The 23663-nt window shown below is 43.5% G+C and overlaps 1 protein-coding gene across 4 annotated transcripts in view; it reads right to left on the minus strand.

The window, feature by feature from the left end:
* Positions 1-1451: 1451 nt before the first annotated feature.
* LOC111157186 (RAB9A, member RAS oncogene family) overlaps positions 1452-23663 on the minus strand; it is a 31377-nt gene continuing 9165 nt past the window's right edge. The window contains exons 1-3 of one of the 4 annotated variants that reach the window (XM_022518470.1): positions 7699-7875; positions 6754-6784; positions 1452-2872 (exon numbers count right to left, since the gene is read on the minus strand). In XM_022518470.1, coding sequence (XP_022374178.1) covers positions 1911-2516 — 606 coding nt within the window. In that variant the 5' untranslated portion in view covers positions 2517-2872; positions 6754-6784; positions 7699-7875 and the 3' untranslated portion in view covers positions 1452-1910. Of the gene's footprint in view, positions 3333-6753; positions 6785-7698; positions 7876-23663 lie in introns of those variants that run through there. The other 3 variants (XM_022518471.1, XM_022518469.1, XM_022518468.1) reach the window with 3 other exon arrangements.

Consider the following 23663-nt stretch of genomic DNA (forward strand, 5'->3'; position numbering starts at 1 on the left):
TAAATATCTAGCTTGATACCCAAGAAACAGACACATGCTGCCTTCACGGACAGGAACTGGGTGGCAAGGGTACAGATATCTGTCTCTTAAGTCTTATGTTGGTTTTTTTTTTTAAGATTTTATTTATTTATTTGATAGACAGAGATCACAAGCAGGCAGAGAGGGGGGAAGCAGGCTCCCTGCCGAGCAGAGAGCCTGATGCGGGGCTCCATCCCAGGACCCTGAGATCATGACCTGAGCCGAAGGCAGAGGCTTAACCCACTGAGCCACCCAGGTGCCCTCTTAAGTCTTCACGTGACTCATCTATTCAAAAAAAAAAAACCAGAAAATGTATTCCTGGGGTGCCTGGGTGGCTCAGTCATTAAACGTCTGCCTTCAGCTCAGGTCACGATCCCAGGGTCCTGGGATCCAGTCCCACATCAGGCTCCCTGCTCAGCGGGAGGCCTGCTTCTCCCTCTCCCACTCCCCCTGCTTATGCTCCCTCTGTCTCTGTCAAATAAATTTTTAAAATCTTAAAAAAAAAAATTTACTCCTAATACCCACTGTTGAATAAGGTGTGGGAAATTAGTACTTTCAGATAGTGCTGCTGGATGTCTGTCACTAGAAAACAGTCTGAATAAACTGGTAAACATCCGTAAAGCTGATGAGGTAGATATACTGTAATAAAGTATGTTCACATATATTAAGAGGAAACAGCAAGTCGCAAAACAATGGGGACACTTTAGACTGCGGGGGTGGAAGGCGGGAAGCAAATCCCCTAGAGAAAAAAGAAAGAATATATAATATACACCGATTTGTTAATGGATTCCTATTTCAGTTTTTTTGATGGAGGATTACAGTTTTGGGAGCGGGGATTGATTATAAATACTAAAAACAACAACTGCCTCTAACCTGAGAACATGAAGAGATTTAATTTCCCCATAATTCAAAACGTCCAAATGTTTTGCATATAGCCAAACTGTTCTGTTAGGAGATGAGACTGTCAAAAGCTTAGCTTACTGAATGATACTGCAATTCTTTTCCAGTGACTCCCCATGAGCAGGACATGCTAACCCCGACCGGCACATCCTGACAACCCTCAGCGGGTTGGTTTGCCTCTGCAGGATGGGACAGGCACAAATGCAGGGCATATGAACTTTACCCGCAGAAAGACTACAAATCGCTTTATCAAAATCTCCTTGAGTAGAAATCACTCAACAGTGTTCAATGATAGGGAAGGCATTACATATGTGACCTAACAAAGATGTCGTTTATCCTCACATGAAGTACAATCCTTTGTATTTTCTCCAAGAGTGATAAAGTTGGCTTCTGTTTTGGGGGCGGGGGCCCCACATGTAGCACACGAATGATTACTAGTGAGAGCAATTCTGGATATGGAGAATGAAAATGTGAACACTTAAATAATTTTAAAGAGAATGAAGAAGTAATCAAATAACTACAATGCAAATGCATTAGGTTTTAATCTTTATTATTTAACAATATTGCTTTCGGGAATTTTTTTCCCTCAACCAGGAACTGAATGCTAATTACATAAAAATATACACATATAAAAAGTAGTTCTCCATTTTCCCAGGAAAAAAACAAACAGTAACTTCCAGAATATTCAAGTGTTTTAATTATAATTAAAGTACTGATCATCTCATTTATTAGCTCTGTAACGTACATATTTAAATTAAACGTTAACAGACAACCATTACAATTTATAAATGTATGGTGCCACTACTGAGTAAATTGATTCTTCCATGAGTGGATGTGTCCCTTCTCCCGCCCACTAACAAAACAGCAATATGGTTAGTTTAATTTTATGAGTAGATGATCCATTGCTGCAATGCCAATTCTCTTCTCCACCCTGTGTTTTTCTGTGTATGTGTGTGAGCTGGTTAGATGACACAGGCAACCTCTCCAAACGGTCAACAGCAAGACGAGCTAGGCTTGGGCTTTCGGTGCAGACTGACCGTGTCTGTCTGGATCAGGTGATCTGACCTATCCTCAGTAGCAAGCACTCTTCGAACCGCTTCCTCAAAGGCCGCTGCGACATTTGTGGCATCTTTTGCGCTTGTTTCAAAGTAAGGATAGTCGCCGTTGTCCCTGCACCAGGCTTGGGCTTCTTCTGTAGACACTTGACGTTCACTTATGTCGATCTTGTTGCCTAAAATCACGAAAGGAAAGCTTTCGGGCTCTTTCACATCTGCGTAATATATGAACTCTTTCTTCCAGTTACTCAAGTTCTGGAAGCTCTGGGAATCATCGACACTGAAAGTGAGCAGGCAACAGTCAGAACCTCTGTAAAATGGCGTCCTCAGGCTTCTGAATCGCTCTTGACCGGCTGTGTCCCAAATCTGCATAGTAACAAAATGTCCGTCCACCTCCAAATCTTTATTTAAAAATTCCACACCTATTGTATGGAAGAGCTGGGTATCAAACTTATTGGTCACATATCTGTTCATTAGAGAGCTCTTCCCAACGCCACCATCTCCAAGGAGAATTACTTTAAAAAGCGAAGATTTTCCTGCCATTATTAATCTCAAGGTTTTGACTTTAGAACCCTGTAAAATAAAAAGGCACCATTACATTCCTTTTGACCTGTACATTTCTCTACATGATTCTATGAATATCAGTGCATAAGGGAAATAAAACGCCGAGTCCCCCTTCCTTTCTGTACAGAAAATACCTAACAGCGAGAGCTGTCATAGCCTGAGCACTCCACCACATACCAGATGCGGCCGTACTGTTGCTCCGAAGACAGCCGGCAAGAGCTCACTCTTCCCCTCCTCGGGTCACAGCTGACAGAGGCAGAGACTCAAGGCCAAGTCTCACCCAAAGACCTTGCTCTCAACCATCACTCTCTGCTCACAGTAAGCCCCACCGCCATCTGTTAGAGATGCAGGAGGAGACCAAAGTAGGCAGGTATTTGTAACAACTTCAAACAGCCCTTTGGTGACACAGTGACAGTTTTACTGATGGCTTTCATTTTGCGCCAAGGGTTTTCTCTATGACCTCCCCTTTCTCTCTTGCAACGCTATCACCATAGGCACTGGTAACCAGGAAACCAGAGACAGAAGCTGACTGATCTGGCTCTGAACAAAAATAAGCCAATGACTGAGTGAATGGACTCCATTCTCTTCCTTAGGAACACTATTTGGACTTGGCTAAAATTAACATCAACAGCAATGGAAATTTTTAGCTGAGTATCATAATCTAGCACATTCTGCCCACAAGATTCATTTGGGCAGCTGCAACTCTTAATAAATTCGAACCTGGGCTGTCACTTGTGTGTTTCCAGAGGGAATGAGATAAACCTTAAAAAAATGTGGTACTCTAGGGGCACCTGGGTGGCTCAGTCGGTTAACCGTCTGCCTTTGGCTCAGGTCATGATCTCAGGGTCCTGGGATCGAGCCCCACATCAGGCTCCACACTCAGTGGGGAACCGGCTTCTCCCCCTGCTTCTGCTGTCAAATAACTAAATAAAACCTTAAAAAAAAAATGCAGTCCTCTACGTCCTCTTTTGGGGAAGCCATGGGGCAGGATTAAACATTTCCCTTTACCACAGGCACCAACCTATGTGGGGTAGAATTTCAATGCCCATTTACAGATGGCTACTTTTTTTTTTTTAAGATTTTATTTATTTATTTGACAGACAGAGATCACAAGCAGGCAGAGAGGCAGAGAGAGAGAGGGAAACAGGCTCCCCAATGAGCAGAGAGCCCGATGCAGGGTTCAATCCCAGGACCCTGGGATCACGACCCGAGCTAAAGAGAGAGGCTTAACCCACTGAGCCACACAGGTGCCCGTTTTTTTGTTTTTTTAAAGATTTTATTTATTTATTTACCAGAGAGTTTGAGAGAAGAGGGGGCAGAGAGCATGTGAGTACAAGCAGGGGCAGCAGCAGCGGGAGAAAGTAGGCTCCTTGCTGAGCAGGGAACCCGATGTAGGACTCATCCCAGGACCCTGGAATCACGACCCAAGGCAAAGGCACTTAACCAACTGAGCCACCCAGGAAACCCCCAGATGGCTACTTTTATTTTTTTTTTTTAAAGATTTTATTTATTTATTTGACAGAGATCACAAGGAGGCAGAGAGGCAGGCAGAGAGAGGAGGAAGCAGGCTCCCTGCTGAGCAGAGAGCCTGATGTGGGGCTCGTAAGCCGAAGGCAGAGGCTTTAACCCACTGAGCCACCCAGGCGCAGATGGCCACTTTTAAGTGCCAACAGGAGCACTGTTCCTATTTAAGACTTCTGTTTTTAGGGACGCCTGGGTGGCTCAGTGGGTTAAGCCGCTGACTTCGGCTCAGGTCATGATCCCGGGGTCCTGGGATCGAGTCCCGCATCGGGCTCCTTGCTCGGCGGGGAGCCTGCCTCTCTCTCCGCCTCTCTCTCCACCTCTGCCTGCCTAGAGGCAGGCTTGTGTGCTTTCTCTCTCTCTTTCTGACAAATAAAATCTTAAAAAAAGAAAAAACGGCTTCTGTTTTTATTCTTTATTATAGAAAATTTCAAACATACACAAAATTTCTGAATAATGAGAATAATACAATGAAACCCCCCATGGATCCCCAACCTAGTTTCACCAATTATCATCTTATGGCAAATCTTATTTCTTCCATAACTCCCCATTCTCCCCAGTTATTCTGAATCAAATTATATCATTTAATCTGTAAATATTTCACTATTAGATGGCTTTTAAATACATTAAAATTTGTAAAAGGAGAAAACCTTTGGAGTAGCACTAATAAATTTTCTGTAATGACGGAAATGTCCTCCATCTGCACTGTCCAATATGGCAGCCACTAACCACATGTGACTACTGAGCATCTGACATGTGGCTGGAGGCAATGAGGAACTGAATTTTAAATTTTATTTAAGTGTAACTAATTTGAATAGCCACATTTAAAGAGGCAACAGCTGTAGTGGCCAGCACAGTTCTAGATCAAAAATGGTAATTAACATGAAAGTGGATATATTATGACTCCCTCAATGGGAAGGTAATGAGACATGAAAAATCACTGTTACACTGACTAGGATGGATTTGGAAATTCACTGCAGTAAACGCTATCTGGCTATATCCTGGTTATATCCAAATGTGACCCAGTATAATGGAATTAAATACTCCCTGTAATGTGTAAGAATTCTGCATTTCCAACTACATGCTACACTATTCTGGTAAAACCTGTAGAACTTGCCTATAACTCTTATTGGCTCTTTTAAATTACTACTGCTATAATTACTACTATAATTGATACAATTTAAATGGCCAACAAAACTGTGAGGCAATCAAAGTACTTACCTCTTGGAGACTTTTCTGACTTCATGGGATTGCTCTGCTCAATGCCCAAACTAAATTCATGTCAGAGAGGAAACTGAAACAATCCCAAACCCCTTAATCTCTTGACATAGGTAACAACTTGATAAATCTGTTCCTTTAACTTTGCAATCTTGCTTAAACAATTTCAATTCATACCAAAAAAAAAAAAAAAAAAAAAAGAATAACAAAACCAAAAATGCACGCCAGCTATTATGACATGGGGAAAAAGCACTGGTTTAAGGCCTTATCCTTAATGCTCTTCACTGGTTCTCCAGAGATTTAGATCTAAGTCCAACTTCTAAGACAAGACACCTTAGCCCTGCTCCCCATTTCTGACTTCAGTCATTTGGAAATACACAGTCAGATGGGACTGAAATTCAGTTCTACTTGCTCAGCTCTCACACTCTCCCTGGCCTTGGCCCTGGCACATGCTGCTTCCTCTGCTGGTGATCCTACCTCACCCACCTCACCTAACAACAAACTGCTGAGCCCTCGGACCTACTCAGCATGGTCATCACCAACACCAGGAACCTTCCCCAGCAGCCCCCATCCCACGGTTGTTTCTTTCAGAACACAAAAGTTCCATTATGTGTTCTAAGGATGTAAGAGATGTGCGTGATTCTAGTGTATCATTAATTCCAGTATTTGAGTAAGCTCTAACTACCTGACCAGACACAAAATTTTACTGCACAGCACTGAATTGTTAGGATCTTCACAAATTACAGACCAGATTATGCAATCTAGTAACCTCCACCCAGGTGACTAGCTGCATATATCTACCAAATTAAGTCTCAGACATTCCTTGAGATTTTTCATTTATAATTTTATCAGGATACTTTGACACAGTTCTTTTCTTTTTTCGTAATAATGTGGGACTTCCTAGTTGGTGCCATTGTGCTAATTAAACAAATCTGGGGTACTCCAGATCCATGCGCCAGGAAGTGGGATATGATTTTTTACAATTCCCATCTATAATGTGGGGCCTCACAGATACCCTATTTGCAAGGATGCTGGCATTTGCTAAAACAGTATATATACAAACATTTCTCTGATTCTTACTGTAGAGTTGTATATAGACATACATGGTGATACAGATAAGTATATAAACCATCTTATTTTCCACTGAATCCAACACAAGCTAGCTTCAGGCAATCTATACATTAATATAACCAATAACTGGCTTAGAGACATTAAAAATACTCCCTTTTTCTTTTCTAAAAACAGTAAAATCCTTTCAAACTTCAGTATAAGATGAATGAATAAAGGTATCCCGTTATTTTCAAAACTTACCTTAAAATATAATGTGAAGTCTTTTATACTCCACAGTTCGGAATGATTGCCCACGGGCAATAATGAAAATCCTCACCAAGGTTAAAACATGACTTTAACAATTCAGCTAAATTTGATGAAGATTTCTGAATAAGAAAAGCATTATTACATAAGTCATAAATGTTACCTTAATTGTTCAGTTCAAGCAGCATCATTATCTGCAAAGAAAAAATTAGAAAACTCACCTTAGCAATGGACTTTTAATTTGTTTTAGTTTTAAGAGTTAAAAACAAAAATTAAAATGTGAATAAATATGACTTGTATTAGCACCCAAATTCTTAATTTAAAAGGAAAACCAGAAAAAAATAAAAATAAAAGGAAAACCACACCTGAAAGCTGTCCATGACCTTTTTCAGCACCCCCCAAAAATCCTAGAATCAAATACTACACACTTTTTTAACGGTTTTTATTTATTTATTTGTCAGAGAGAGAAAAAGTGTGTGTGTGCAGCCACACAAGCAAGGGAAGCAAGTGAGCCCCCCAGGTGCCCCCAAATACTACACGTTAATCATTATTTTTTCAAGAAGGTTTTTGCCTGCCCACCCTTCTAAGTTTCACACTCAGACAAATGTAAAATTTTTTAGTATAAAATGTAAAATATGGGGGCGCCTGGGTGGCTCAGTCAGTTAAGCGTTTGCCTTCGGCTCAGGTCATGATCTCAGGCCCTGGGATTGAGCCCTGTGTTGGGTTCCCTGCTCAGGGGGGAGCCTGCTTCTTCCTTTCCCTCTGCTACCTGTGCTCTCAAATAATAAAAATTTTTTAGAAATGTAAAATGTCAGTCTTCAAAATTTGCCCAAGTTTTGAATGGCTTAGAATAAACCTATTCCAAAGAATTAAATAAAGCTAACACAAACAAGAAAAAGTAGAGTCACCAGAGGGAGGGGCACCAATGCAACAAAGGAAAAGCCGGGCTGAAGCTACGGCGACACTGTGCAGGGAAGCTGCTGGGCAGCTAAGGCAGACGTGAAAACTTTCTTGTGACAGAACAGCAAGCCACTATCAGAAAGGAGGAGGGTTCTTGGTACCAAAGGCCAAGAGCACACACCCCTGGGCAAGCTACCTGACATCCTACCTCCTGGGGCTGTTGGGAAGATTCACTAGGTCATGGACAATAGGTAAAAGCGTTTCAGAAAGGAGGAGGGTTCTTGGTACCAAAGGCCAAGAGCACACACCCCTGGGCAAGCTACCTGACATCCTACCTCCTGGGGCTGTTGGGAAGATTCACTAGGTCATGGACAATAGGTAAAAGCGTTTCACCACAATGCCAAGTTCATTGCAGGAGCGCAGGAAGTTTCTGTGGAATGCATACATGAAGTCTTTACTGGTGGTTTCAAGGAAAAGTTTCTTTCATGAGCATTTCTTAAGTCAAATTTCAGTAAGCGTCCTGGGCAGAACAGAGAAGAGGATTATGCAGGCGGACGTGAAGAAGCCGAAGGATCCTCGCCATGGAGATCGAATCAACCGGAAGGTTTCTGAGTGACAGATTATGCCGGAAGCTGGGCTACCGCACTAGCCTCTCTTAGTCTAAACCAAAGGTTTTACCCCCGACACAGACCTTTTTTAAGCAAAGGGCATTTTTGTGAAACGTACATACAGCAGCCCTTAACTTATAAATTCAATCAAGGAATAAATGAGACTCTTCAGAATTTTGACATTTGACTTTAAAGATGAAACAGCAACAGTAACAACAGCCGTACCAGTGACACTGACTAAACCCTGTAAGCCCTTACTCTGCTTCACTGTATCCACTCAAGTGTCTCCCTATCCTCACACTACAGATGAGCCTGACTCGGGTCCACTGCCTTACCGGAGGTCATACAGCTAGGAAAAGACGGAGACAGGGAGATCGCAAGGCGGCTGACTATTCCACAGCCTGCCATGTAACCTACCAGACTCCGTTGTCTTCGCATTTATTTTTGAGGGTTTTCCTGTTGGCTGCTGCAGGCAGAATGAAAATCAGTAGCTGTGATGCTAAGAGTCTTTCAACTGCTGACTTTATTTCAAGAACCGCACAAGACGAGTTAACCTGACAGAACCAGCAGTGTTCAATCCACTGACAGGTACTATAAATAAAGCACATCTAACTGTGCCTAAGGTTGTTTTGTTTTGTTTTTAAGATTTTATTTATTTATTTGAGACAGAGAGAGAGGGAGGGAGAACTAGACTCCCCACCGAGTGCAGAGCCCAACACGGGGTTCCATCCCAGCACCCTGGATCATGACCTAAACCGAACGCAGGCGCTTAACCCACTGAGCGACCCATGTGCCCCAAGTCCTAAAGTTTTAACAGAATTTCAACAGTTTAAATTTTTTTTTTTTAAGATTTTATTTAGGGGCGCCTGGGTGGCTCAGTGTTAAAGCCTCTGCCTTCAGCTCAGGTCATGATCCCGGGGTCCTGGGATCGAGCCCCGCATCGGGCTCTCTGTTCATTGGGGAGCCTGCTTTCCTCTCTCTCTCTCTCTCTCTCTCTGAAATAAATAAATAAATAAATAATCTTTTTAAAAAAAAATTTTTTTTTTTCACAGAGAGAGAGAAAGCGGGGGGGAGCACACACACACAAGCAAGAAGGAACAGAGGGAGAGGGGCAGTGGACTCGATGCTGACTGTGGAGACTGGCGTGGGGCTCGATCTCACAACTCTGAGATCATCACCTGAACCGATATCGAGAGTTGGATGCTTAACTGACTGAACCACCCAGGCGCCCCATACATGTTTTAAATGCAATGTGAATCAAATGTTGGCAGAACTCTGAAGCATCTCCCCAGAGGTCTGGAGTTCCACAGGGGGGTGGAAAGCAGTGTTTAAACAAGCGCTTAGGGAAGCCTCCTTTGTGCCACACCCACCCAGCCCCGGCGGGTGCAGCTTGCAGTCGGGAAAGCGACAATCTGCACACAACCCCTGTGTGCTACGCCTACGGCAAGACCGACCCATGAAAGGCACTTGATAGAGAGCGCAACTACGCACGCCCAACCAGAAACCAAACCACCTGAACAGCGCCGGCGATGCTGCCCAGCACGTGCCTGGGTGAGTGAGAGGCAGCGCGCACCTGCGGCGCTCGGCCACGCCCAGGCCCCACAGGTGAGCATTTCGCCTGTGAATGCAGGCATCGGGGCACTTAATTTTCATACACTGCGGCCCTGTAACTCAGCCAGCTACTTCACCTGCTGCTCAGTTAAAAAGGTGGTAACTTCCACGGCCAGGGGAAACCGGGCTGTGTGCAAGTGTGTCCGTGAGAAACTACACACCAGCTCCCAGAGCGAGCTCTTCCAAAGCTCCGTCTCAAGGATCATTTTGCTGTCCATGGAGAGCAGCCTCACCAAGGTCTGATTCCACCGTAGGGGGATCCGACCCCGGCTAACTGGGTCTGATCACAGGCTGAGCTCAGAAGCGGGAAGCTCAGCAACACGGGGAGGAGAAAACCCCCGAGAGAAGCAGAGGGAGCCAAAGCCAGGAAGCGGCGAAGGCAGCCTGGCAGAGCAAGAGCGCAGCGCAGGCCTGAGCACCGGGAGCCCAGAGGGAGGAGAGCGCTGGCCGCGCGGCCCGGAGGGCGCGGGACTGGAACACGCAGGGCCTGAGAGCCGCGGGAAGGACTTCGGCCCACACGCCCGCGACGAGGAGAGCCCTGAAACGGCTTCCGCGGCGGGCGACCTGCTCAGATGCGGAGTCCGGAAAGGTAACTGGCTGAAGTGAGGGAAAGAGGAAGGCCTCAGGAAGAGCTTCAGCGGATGCCCGTAGGATTCCTTTCAACTACCAACGACATCAGCGGGCTTTGGGATTGAAAATGGTGGCTTTTCTGCCTTGTAGGGGATCCCACAGTAAAATGTTCCCTCTGTGGCTTATACCTCACCTCCCTCTGATCCTCTGCTCTTGCTCCCCTTCTAACTCCTGCTCACGCCTGCAGATGCAGCCAGACCTCATGTCCCACTGAAGTCCCTTCCCCCACATGCCTAATGCATCCTGAATATGCCTCTAGGTGCAGAGGTAGTAACAGTGACACTGGCATGCCTACTATGTCTAATAAAAATGAAACATGCTGGGGCGCCTGGGTGGCTCAGTGGGTTAAAACCTCTGCCTTCGGCTCAGGTCATGATCCCAGGGTCCTGGGACCGAGCCCCGCATCGGGCTCTCCGCTCGGCGGGGAGCCTGCTTCCTCCTCTCTCTCTCCCTGCCTCTCTGCCTACTTGTGATCTCTGTCTGTCAAATAAATAAATAAAATCTTTAAAAAAAAAAAAACGAAACATGCTCAGGGCACCTCGCTGGCTCAGTCTGTGGAGCATGCAACTCTTGATCTTGGGGTTGTGAGTTCGAGCCCCATGCTGGGTGTGGAGATTACTTAGAAAAACAAAAAACAAAAAAAAAATTTTTTTTTTTAAAGAAACATGCTCTCTAAAAGGATTTGTTTCGTGGAAACATTATACCATTAAAAAATGCCCATACTTTTCCCCAAGTTATCAATTTTCTAAACTATAGCAAAAAACTACATCCCCATACTATTCTAAAATCATCTCAAAAAGAAAAAAAGAAAGGAAGGAAATTTTGCAAAAATGTAAACTGTAGGGCAAATGCAAATGCCCTAAATGCCTAATTGGAGATGTTTTATACTCCCTGAGGAAACATGGAAAGGTGGGACTGTAGAAATATACTGTTGCTGAGTGATGAAACAGCACACAGACCACGATCATACCACATAAAACCTTACAGGTTTATATTAAAGTCTGCAAGAGGGACACCTGGATGGCTCAGTCAGTTGAGAGTCAGACTCTTGGTTTTCCGCTCAGGTCATGATATCAAGGGCTGTGAGACTGAAACCCAGTCAGGCTCCAAGCTCAGTGGGGAGTCTGCTTGAGATCCTCTCTCTCTCTCTCTGCCCCTCCCACTTGTGCACTGCCTCTCTCAAATAAATAAATAAATAAACTCTTTAAAAAAAAGATTTTACCTATCTACTTATTTGAGAGAGAGAGAGCAAGAGAGAGAGAGCGCGTAAGCCCAGGACCCTGAGATCACGACCTGAACCAAAGACAGACACTTAACCGACTGAGCCACCTAAATGCTCCTAAATAAATCTTTTTTTTTTTTTTAAGATTTTATTTATTTGAGAGAGAGAGCTTAAGCATGGGGAGGGGTAGAGAGAGAAGCAGGCACCCCGCCAAGCAGGGAGCCCAACGAAGGGCCTGATCCCAGGACCCAGAGACCACGACCTGAGCCAAAAGCAGTCGCCCAACGACTAAACCACCCAGGCACCCTAAACAAATAAATCTTAAAAATAAAAAACAAGTAACCCAATTTAAAAATGGACATAAATGGTCAACATCATTAGCCAGAAGGGAAATGTAAACCAAAACTACAATGAGATAGAACTTCATACCTCTAGGATGGCTAGAATCAAAACAGACAGACAATAAACAAGTACCGATGAAGATATGGAGAAACTGGAACCCTCACACACAGCTAGTGGAAATGTAAAATGGTGCAATGACAGTGGAAAATAGCCTGGTTCTGCAAAAAGTTAAACATAAACTTTCCATATGACCCAGCAATTCCTCTCTTAGATATATACCTAAGCGAAACGAAAACATCCTCCACACAAAAACTTGTACATGAATGTTCACAGCAGCATTATTCATAACAGCCAAAAAAGTGGAAACCACCCAAATGTCCATCAACTGAGTCGTTAATAATATTACATGTGGCCTCCCATTTATATGTAATGTTCAGAATAGGCAAACCCATAGATAGGTAGTAGATTTGTGGTACCAGGAAATGGGTGGGGAAAGGTAAATGGGGAGTGATCATTAATGGGTACAGGGATTCTTTTGGGGGGGTGATGATAATATTCTGGAATTAGATAGTGGGTGATGGTTACACAACTTTGTGAATATACTAAAAACCACTGAACTGCATACATTAACAAGGTGAATCTTATGGTATGCGAGTTATAGCTAAAGAATGTAGGTGTGTATTTATAGACGCGCACACTCACACAAATATGTGTATGGTCTAAGAATTGTCAATTAAACCCTAATATTAGATTTATGTAAAGCCACAAATGACCTCCTTGTTGCTTCAGCAATGTCCTTTTGAATAAATAAACTTGTTACACACACAACAGATACCTCAGGATGACAATCCATGGGCCGGCGCCAACACATGCTGTATACAGCACACACTGGTCTGTATGAGGAAACGGAGTAAGTAGGTCACTCTTAGGAAAGAAGAACTATGCTTTCAGCAGATATCTCAAAACTGAAGACAAAAAGCACTGTATGTCAACCCTTCCCTTTTTACAACACTATTTTTCCAACTTTTCTATTGCGTACTTTAACCTTAATTATCGATAGTTTATTAGCAGTACCCTTTTCTCTGGTTTTCCCCAATCCCTTGCTGGTTTCCAAAGCCATTATACTACAGCAAACCAAGAGGGAGTCAGATCCAAGCAGAGAAAATTGAAATCTCTAATAGGAATGTTTGTAGGGATTAAAGGCAGACATTTTTTATTGTTTATAGATCCAACTGTCTCCACTCTTAACAGATAACTAACCCCATTTATTTCATTATTTTCATTATATAAAGGTTTTGGGCATGGCATTCAAAGGGCCATCCAACCTCAGTTACAAACCTGTCCCAATTGTATCACTACAACTCATAGTCCCACACCTATCATAGGAATTTACAGCTCAATCTTTGTTCAGGCCCTTATCTTGGACTGGGAGTTCCCTCCCAACTCCCAGCTGTTCAAAGGCCTAGTTAGATCACCTCATCCAGGAAGCTTGCCGCGGCCACCCCCAGAAACTTAATCTTCCAATTTTCTTTGCTCTCATCATCACTTCCATCTGGTTACAGCTCTCACCCACTTGTCATTGTCAGTTGTGTATGTGCCTCTTTCCTAATTACGATGTCAACTCCCCAGGAGGGACACAACACACCTAATTCTATCCATTTGTCCTTTTTTGGTTCTGCAACATCTTGTACACCACTTTACACACAGTGAGGTATCAAATAAACAGAAAATTGAGAACAAAAAGTAAGTAACTTCCCCCTTTGTTCTCGTTATTCTATTCTTATTTTTCTATTTGTACTTTCCACGCTTACAATTTATTCAATTAGTTCTTCCCCCATTCTATTTTTGAAGTCTATTAAAATGTGTGGGATGGGACAAAAAATTGATTTTTTTCGTGCAAGTCCAATGAAAACACCACATTAAAATAAGTACTACTGGCGCCAACAGGGAGCTGGTGAACATTAAAAACAACATTCCTCTAACAAGCTGCCGAAGGGAGAGCGGGCCGGGTTTGTAAACTGCTCTTCTCAAAATCTCAGACTTGAAACATATACTCTGTAACCCCTTGACTAGTTCTTACTTCCAAACACTTAAATTGAATTTATCACTCTTGGTTTAAATTTAGGAACAAATTTTTTCCCTCAAAATCACACATCCCTTTGGCATTTACCCTGAATGTCCCAGTTTAGAAACACACCACTTATCCTGAGGCTCAAAGAAACTAAGCAAGGAAACAAAAGCACGGATAATCTCTGAATTATTTCTAGTTTCGCTTAGAGCTGGACTCATTCCTTGAATCTTAGTTATCAGTGTGTCTCACGTAACAACGTAATTAGTTCCACTCTGTTTCCAGTCTTCTTGGTTGTCTTGCTGAAATGCATGAGCAAGAAGCAAGTCAAGGAAGGCACGAACTCTCACGGGTGCTTCATCTCCACAGCAAGAGGTACACACACACACACACACACACACACACACACACACACGGTGAAGACTTAAATAAATCATCTAGCTGATCACTGAACATTACTCCACAGAGAGAGATAGCAAGAGAAAGGAAAAACTGTAAATCAAACTACACTATCACAATGCCAGAGTTGAACACGTTATTTAAAGAACTCATTTCAACACCCTATTTAAAGAACTCATTTCAATAAATACTTTTTAAAAGATTTTATTTATTTATTTGAGAGAAAGCGAGCGAGCACGAGTTGGGGGGAGTAGTGGGGGAGCGAGGAGGGGGAAAAAGTCTCAAGCTGACTCTGTGCTGAGTGTGGAGCCCAATGTGGGGCTCTATCTCACGACTCTGACACCATGACCTGAGCCAAAACCAAGTTTAACTGACTGAGCCACCCAGCAGACCCACTAAGCACTCTTTTTTGAAGATAAGTCACCTAATTAAACTTCTAAGACATATATACTCACAATTTTGCTTAAAACAAGGTACCTCTATGGTTAGGTATACAAACTAATCATTAACAGCGATGGAGAGAGTATAGGGAAAAGAGAGGTTACGGAACTAAGTCGTCTTAAACCATTCTGAAAATACAGAGCACCAATGATCAGAAAGAACCGTGTGCAGTGATGGAAACGCTCTATTCCTGTGCTATCTACTGTGGTAGTCATGAAGCACACATGGGTTAGAGCACCTGCAATGTGACTGATCTGAGGAACTAAATTTTTAATTTTATTTAACTTAAATTAATTGAAATTTAAGTTGCTACATGAGTGCTGGACAGTGCGGTACAGAGTGTGCTGAATTGCGGAGTCCACGAAGGAGACGCAGAGAGAAAACACACGTCCTAGAACGACACATGAACTAAAATGTAGAGATGGAAGTGTGTGCTTCAGCTTTTCTCTGGCAAGAGTACGCAAAGGGTTTCAAAAATCTGGTAAATTAAAAAAAAAAAAAAAGTACAAAGGGTTTCCTGTGATTCTTTTTTTTTTTTTTTTTAAGATTTTATTTATTTATTTGTCAGAGAGAGAGAGGGAGAGAGCCACAATGCCAAGTTCATTGCAGGAGCGCAGGAAGTTTCTGTGGAATGCATACATGAAGTCTTTACTGGTGGTTTCAAGGAAAAGTTTCTTTCATGAGCATTTCTTAAGTCAAATTTCAGTAAGCGTCCTGGGCAGAACAGAGAAGAGGATTATGCAGGCGGACGTGAAGAAGCCGAAGGATCCTCGCCATGGAGATCGAATCAACCGGAAGGTTTCTGAGTGACAGATTATGCCGGAAGCTGGGCTACCGCACTAGCCTCTCTTAGTCTAAACCAAAGGTTTTACCCCCGACACAGACCTTTTTTAAGCAAAGGGCATTTTTGTGAAACGTACATACAGCAGCCCTTAACTTATAAATTCAATCAAGGAATAAATGAGACTCTTCAGAATTTTGACATTTGACTTTAAAGATGAAACAGCAACAGTAACAACAGCCGTACCAGTGACACTGACTAAACCCTGTAAGCCCTTACTCTGCTTCACTGTATCCACTCAAGTGTCTCCCTATCCTCACACTACAGATGAGCCTGACTCGGGTCCACTGCCTTACCGGAGGTCATACAGCTAGGAAAAGACGGAGACAGGGAGATCGCAAGGCGGCTGACTATTCCACAGCCTGCCATGTAACCTACCAGACTCCGTTGTCTTCGCATTTATTTTTGAGGGTTTTCCTGTTGGCTGCTGCAGGCAGAATGAAAATCAGTAGCTGTGATGCTAAGAGTCTTTCAACTGCTGACTTTATTTCAAGAACCGCACAAGACGAGTTAACCTGACAGAACCAGCAGTGTTCAATCCACTGACAGGTACTATAAATAAAGCACATCTAACTGTGCCTAAGGTTGTTTTGTTTTGTTTTTAAGATTTTATTTATTTATTTGAGACAGAGAGAGAGGGAGGGAGAACTAGACTCCCCACCGAGTGCAGAGCCCAACACGGGGTTCCATCCCAGCACCCTGGATCATGACCTAAACCGAACGCAGGCGCTTAACCCACTGAGCGACCCATGTGCCCCAAGTCCTAAAGTTTTAACAGAATTTCAACAGTTTAAATTTTTTTTTTTTAAGATTTTATTTAGGGGCGCCTGGGTGGCTCAGTGTTAAAGCCTCTGCCTTCAGCTCAGGTCATGATCCCGGGGTCCTGGGATCGAGCCCCGCATCGGGCTCTCTGTTCATTGGGGAGCCTGCTTTCCTCTCTCTCTCTCTCTCTCTCTCTGAAATAAATAAATAAATAAATAATCTTTTTAAAAAAAAATTTTTTTTTTTCACAGAGAGAGAGAAAGCGGGGGGGAGCACACACACACAAGCAAGAAGGAACAGAGGGAGAGGGGCAGTGGACTCGATGCTGACTGTGGAGACTGGCGTGGGGCTCGATCTCACAACTCTGAGATCATCACCTGAACCGATATCGAGAGTTGGATGCTTAACTGACTGAACCACCCAGGCGCCCCATACATGTTTTAAATGCAATGTGAATCAAATGTTGGCAGAACTCTGAAGCATCTCCCCAGAGGTCTGGAGTTCCACAGGGGGGTGGAAAGCAGTGTTTAAACAAGCGCTTAGGGAAGCCTCCTTTGTGCCACACCCACCCAGCCCCGGCGGGTGCAGCTTGCAGTCGGGAAAGCGACAATCTGCACACAACCCCTGTGTGCTACGCCTACGGCAAGACCGACCCATGAAAGGCACTTGATAGAGAGCGCAACTACGCACGCCCAACCAGAAACCAAACCACCTGAACAGCGCCGGCGATGCTGCCCAGCACGTGCCTGGGTGAGTGAGAGGCAGCGCGCACCTGCGGCGCTCGGCCACGCCCAGGCCCCACAGGTGAGCATTTCGCCTGTGAATGCAGGCATCGGGGCACTTAATTTTCATACACTGCGGCCCTGTAACTCAGCCAGCTACTTCACCTGCTGCTCAGTTAAAAAGGTGGTAACTTCCACGGCCAGGGGAAACCGGGCTGTGTGCAAGTGTGTCCGTGAGAAACTACACACCAGCTCCCAGAGCGAGCTCTTCCAAAGCTCCGTCTCAAGGATCATTTTGCTGTCCATGGAGAGCAGCCTCACCAAGGTCTGATTCCACCGTAGGGGGATCCGACCCCGGCTAACTGGGTCTGATCACAGGCTGAGCTCAGAAGCGGGAAGCTCAGCAACACGGGGAGGAGAAAACCCCCGAGAGAAGCAGAGGGAGCCAAAGCCAGGAAGCGGCGAAGGCAGCCTGGCAGAGCAAGAGCGCAGCGCAGGCCTGAGCACCGGGAGCCCAGAGGGAGGAGAGCGCTGGCCGCGCGGCCCGGAGGGCGCGGGACTGGAACACGCAGGGCCTGAGAGCCGCGGGAAGGACTTCGGCCCACACGCCCGCGACGAGGAGAGCCCTGAAACGGCTTCCGCGGCGGGCGACCTGCTCAGATGCGGAGTCCGGAAAGGTAACTGGCTGAAGTGAGGGAAAGAGGAAGGCCTCAGGAAGAGCTTCAGCGGATGCCCGTAGGATTCCTTTCAACTACCAACGACATCAGCGGGCTTTGGGATTGAAAATGGTGGCTTTTCTGCCTTGTAGGGGATCCCACAGTAAAATGTTCCCTCTGTGGCTTATACCTCACCTCCCTCTGATCCTCTGCTCTTGCTCCCCTTCTAACTCCTGCTCACGCCTGCAGATGCAGCCAGACCTCATGTCCCACTGAAGTCCCTTCCCCCACATGCCTAATGCATCCTGAATATGCCTCTAGGTGCAGAGGTAGTAACAGTGACACTGGCATGCCTACTATGTCTAATAAAAATGAAACATGCTGGGGCGCCTGGGTGGCTCAGTGGGTTAAAACCTCTGCCTTCGGCTCAGGTCATGATCCCAGGGTCCTGGGACCGAGCCCCGCATCGGGCTCTCCGCTCGGCGGGGAGCCTGCTTCCTCCTCTCTCTCTCCCTGCCTCTCTGCCTACTTGTGATCTCTGTCTGTCAAATAAATAAATAAAATCTTTAAAAAAAAAAAAACGAAACATGCTCAGGGCACCTCGCTGGCTCAGTCTGTGGAGCATGCAACTCTTGATCTTGGGGTTGTGAGTTCGAGCCCCATGCTGGGTGTGGAGATTACTTAGAAAAACAAAAAACAAAAAAAAAATTTTTTTTTTTAAAGAAACATGCTCTCTAAAAGGATTTGTTTCGTGGAAACATTATACCATTAAAAAATGCCCATACTTTTCCCCAAGTTATCAATTTTCTAAACTATAGCAAAAAACTACATCCCCATACTATTCTAAAATCATCTCAAAAAGAAAAAAAGAAAGGAAGGAAATTTTGCAAAAATGTAAACTGTAGGGCAAATGCAAATGCCCTAAATGCCTAATTGGAGATGTTTTATACTCCCTGAGGAAACATGGAAAGGTGGGACTGTAGAAATATACTGTTGCTGAGTGATGAAACAGCACACAGACCACGATCATACCACATAAAACCTTACAGGTTTATATTAAAGTCTGCAAGAGGGACACCTGGATGGCTCAGTCAGTTGAGAGTCAGACTCTTGGTTTTCCGCTCAGGTCATGATATCAAGGGCTGTGAGACTGAAACCCAGTCAGGCTCCAAGCTCAGTGGGGAGTCTGCTTGAGATCCTCTCTCTCTCTCTCTGCCCCTCCCACTTGTGCACTGCCTCTCTCAAATAAATAAATAAATAAACTCTTTAAAAAAAAGATTTTACCTATCTACTTATTTGAGAGAGAGAGAGCAAGAGAGAGAGAGCGCGTAAGCCCAGGACCCTGAGATCACGACCTGAACCAAAGACAGACACTTAACCGACTGAGCCACCTAAATGCTCCTAAATAAATCTTTTTTTTTTTTTTAAGATTTTATTTATTTGAGAGAGAGAGCTTAAGCATGGGGAGGGGTAGAGAGAGAAGCAGGCACCCCGCCAAGCAGGGAGCCCAACGAAGGGCCTGATCCCAGGACCCAGAGACCACGACCTGAGCCAAAAGCAGTCGCCCAACGACTAAACCACCCAGGCACCCTAAACAAATAAATCTTAAAAATAAAAAACAAGTAACCCAATTTAAAAATGGACATAAATGGTCAACATCATTAGCCAGAAGGGAAATGTAAACCAAAACTACAATGAGATAGAACTTCATACCTCTAGGATGGCTAGAATCAAAACAGACAGACAATAAACAAGTACCGATGAAGATATGGAGAAACTGGAACCCTCACACACAGCTAGTGGAAATGTAAAATGGTGCAATGACAGTGGAAAATAGCCTGGTTCTGCAAAAAGTTAAACATAAACTTTCCATATGACCCAGCAATTCCTCTCTTAGATATATACCTAAGCGAAACGAAAACATCCTCCACACAAAAACTTGTACATGAATGTTCACAGCAGCATTATTCATAACAGCCAAAAAAGTGGAAACCACCCAAATGTCCATCAACTGAGTCGTTAATAATATTACATGTGGCCTCCCATTTATATGTAATGTTCAGAATAGGCAAACCCATAGATAGGTAGTAGATTTGTGGTACCAGGAAATGGGTGGGGAAAGGTAAATGGGGAGTGATCATTAATGGGTACAGGGATTCTTTTGGGGGGGTGATGATAATATTCTGGAATTAGATAGTGGGTGATGGTTACACAACTTTGTGAATATACTAAAAACCACTGAACTGCATACATTAACAAGGTGAATCTTATGGTATGCGAGTTATAGCTAAAGAATGTAGGTGTGTATTTATAGACGCGCACACTCACACAAATATGTGTATGGTCTAAGAATTGTCAATTAAACCCTAATATTAGATTTATGTAAAGCCACAAATGACCTCCTTGTTGCTTCAGCAATGTCCTTTTGAATAAATAAACTTGTTACACACACAACAGATACCTCAGGATGACAATCCATGGGCCGGCGCCAACACATGCTGTATACAGCACACACTGGTCTGTATGAGGAAACGGAGTAAGTAGGTCACTCTTAGGAAAGAAGAACTATGCTTTCAGCAGATATCTCAAAACTGAAGACAAAAAGCACTGTATGTCAACCCTTCCCTTTTTACAACACTATTTTTCCAACTTTTCTATTGCGTACTTTAACCTTAATTATCGATAGTTTATTAGCAGTACCCTTTTCTCTGGTTTTCCCCAATCCCTTGCTGGTTTCCAAAGCCATTATACTACAGCAAACCAAGAGGGAGTCAGATCCAAGCAGAGAAAATTGAAATCTCTAATAGGAATGTTTGTAGGGATTAAAGGCAGACATTTTTTATTGTTTATAGATCCAACTGTCTCCACTCTTAACAGATAACTAACCCCATTTATTTCATTATTTTCATTATATAAAGGTTTTGGGCATGGCATTCAAAGGGCCATCCAACCTCAGTTACAAACCTGTCCCAATTGTATCACTACAACTCATAGTCCCACACCTATCATAGGAATTTACAGCTCAATCTTTGTTCAGGCCCTTATCTTGGACTGGGAGTTCCCTCCCAACTCCCAGCTGTTCAAAGGCCTAGTTAGATCACCTCATCCAGGAAGCTTGCCGCGGCCACCCCCAGAAACTTAATCTTCCAATTTTCTTTGCTCTCATCATCACTTCCATCTGGTTACAGCTCTCACCCACTTGTCATTGTCAGTTGTGTATGTGCCTCTTTCCTAATTACGATGTCAACTCCCCAGGAGGGACACAACACACCTAATTCTATCCATTTGTCCTTTTTTGGTTCTGCAACATCTTGTACACCACTTTACACACAGTGAGGTATCAAATAAACAGAAAATTGAGAACAAAAAGTAAGTAACTTCCCCCTTTGTTCTCGTTATTCTATTCTTATTTTTCTATTTGTACTTTCCACGCTTACAATTTATTCAATTAGTTCTTCCCCCATTCTATTTTTGAAGTCTATTAAAATGTGTGGGATGGGACAAAAAATTGATTTTTTTCGTGCAAGTCCAATGAAAACACCACATTAAAATAAGTACTACTGGCGCCAACAGGGAGCTGGTGAACATTAAAAACAACATTCCTCTAACAAGCTGCCGAAGGGAGAGCGGGCCGGGTTTGTAAACTGCTCTTCTCAAAATCTCAGACTTGAAACATATACTCTGTAACCCCTTGACTAGTTCTTACTTCCAAACACTTAAATTGAATTTATCACTCTTGGTTTAAATTTAGGAACAAATTTTTTCCCTCAAAATCACACATCCCTTTGGCATTTACCCTGAATGTCCCAGTTTAGAAACACACCACTTATCCTGAGGCTCAAAGAAACTAAGCAAGGAAACAAAAGCACGGATAATCTCTGAATTATTTCTAGTTTCGCTTAGAGCTGGACTCATTCCTTGAATCTTAGTTATCAGTGTGTCTCACGTAACAACGTAATTAGTTCCACTCTGTTTCCAGTCTTCTTGGTTGTCTTGCTGAAATGCATGAGCAAGAAGCAAGTCAAGGAAGGCACGAACTCTCACGGGTGCTTCATCTCCACAGCAAGAGGTACACACACACACACACACACACACACACACACACACACACGGTGAAGACTTAAATAAATCATCTAGCTGATCACTGAACATTACTCCACAGAGAGAGATAGCAAGAGAAAGGAAAAACTGTAAATCAAACTACACTATCACAATGCCAGAGTTGAACACGTTATTTAAAGAACTCATTTCAACACCCTATTTAAAGAACTCATTTCAATAAATACTTTTTAAAAGATTTTATTTATTTATTTGAGAGAAAGCGAGCGAGCACGAGTTGGGGGGAGTAGTGGGGGAGCGAGGAGGGGGAAAAAGTCTCAAGCTGACTCTGTGCTGAGTGTGGAGCCCAATGTGGGGCTCTATCTCACGACTCTGACACCATGACCTGAGCCAAAACCAAGTTTAACTGACTGAGCCACCCAGCAGACCCACTAAGCACTCTTTTTTGAAGATAAGTCACCTAATTAAACTTCTAAGACATATATACTCACAATTTTGCTTAAAACAAGGTACCTCTATGGTTAGGTATACAAACTAATCATTAACAGCGATGGAGAGAGTATAGGGAAAAGAGAGGTTACGGAACTAAGTCGTCTTAAACCATTCTGAAAATACAGAGCACCAATGATCAGAAAGAACCGTGTGCAGTGATGGAAACGCTCTATTCCTGTGCTATCTACTGTGGTAGTCATGAAGCACACATGGGTTAGAGCACCTGCAATGTGACTGATCTGAGGAACTAAATTTTTAATTTTATTTAACTTAAATTAATTGAAATTTAAGTTGCTACATGAGTGCTGGACAGTGCGGTACAGAGTGTGCTGAATTGCGGAGTCCACGAAGGAGACGCAGAGAGAAAACACACGTCCTAGAACGACACATGAACTAAAATGTAGAGATGGAAGTGTGTGCTTCAGCTTTTCTCTGGCAAGAGTACGCAAAGGGTTTCAAAAATCTGGTAAATTAAAAAAAAAAAAAAAGTACAAAGGGTTTCCTGTGATTCTTTTTTTTTTTTTTTTTAAGATTTTATTTATTTATTTGTCAGAGAGAGAGAGGGAGAGAGAGCAAGCACAGGCAGACAGAATGGCAGGCAGAGGGAGAAGCAGGCTCCCTGAGGAGCAAGGAGCCCGATGTGGGACTCGATCCCAGGACGCTGGGATCATGACCTGAGCCGAAGGCAGCTGCTTAACCAACTGAGCCACCCAGGCGTCCCTTTCCTGTGATTCTTAAAGGGATCTGGAATGATAAACACATGTCCACATCATTGTGTGTGTATATGTGTATGAATTTTTTATAAGGTAAATTCTACCAACATGGGGCTCAAACTCACAACCCCTGAGATCAAGAGTTGCCTGCTCTACCTGAATGAGCCGCGAGGCGTCCCTTCGTCATTTGTATATGATACGTGATCCATGTGTGTAAGTAACTCATAACCCCCTCCAGACTTTCATCTTTATTTGGCATCACTATTTCTCCATTGTCTCCCTCACCTGTGAGACTTACCTATTACATTTTGACCATGAACCGTGACAGTTCAGTGAACAGACTTACTCATGCGAAGCCGCTAATCTCGGAATTGAGGATAATGTTTTGCTCTCTGTTCTGTTCAATGGGGTCCTTTTTTTTTTTTTAAATGAGGTCCTTAAAAGAACACCCATAAATCTATAATAAGACATTTACCTGTGAAAGACACTTAAACTGCCTGAAAATAAAGAAGAGGGTTTTTTTTTTAGTTTAAGGTTGTTTAAGATACTTCAGCTAGTTTAAGGCTGCACTGTGAGGGACACAATTCAAAGACCAAAAAAAAAAAAA

Source organism: Enhydra lutris, unplaced genomic scaffold (assembly GCF_002288905.1).
Source record: "Enhydra lutris kenyoni isolate GAN:26980312 unplaced genomic scaffold, ASM228890v2 scaffoldscaffold52, whole genome shotgun sequence".
Classification (NCBI taxonomy): Eukaryota; Metazoa; Chordata; class Mammalia; order Carnivora; family Mustelidae; genus Enhydra; species Enhydra lutris.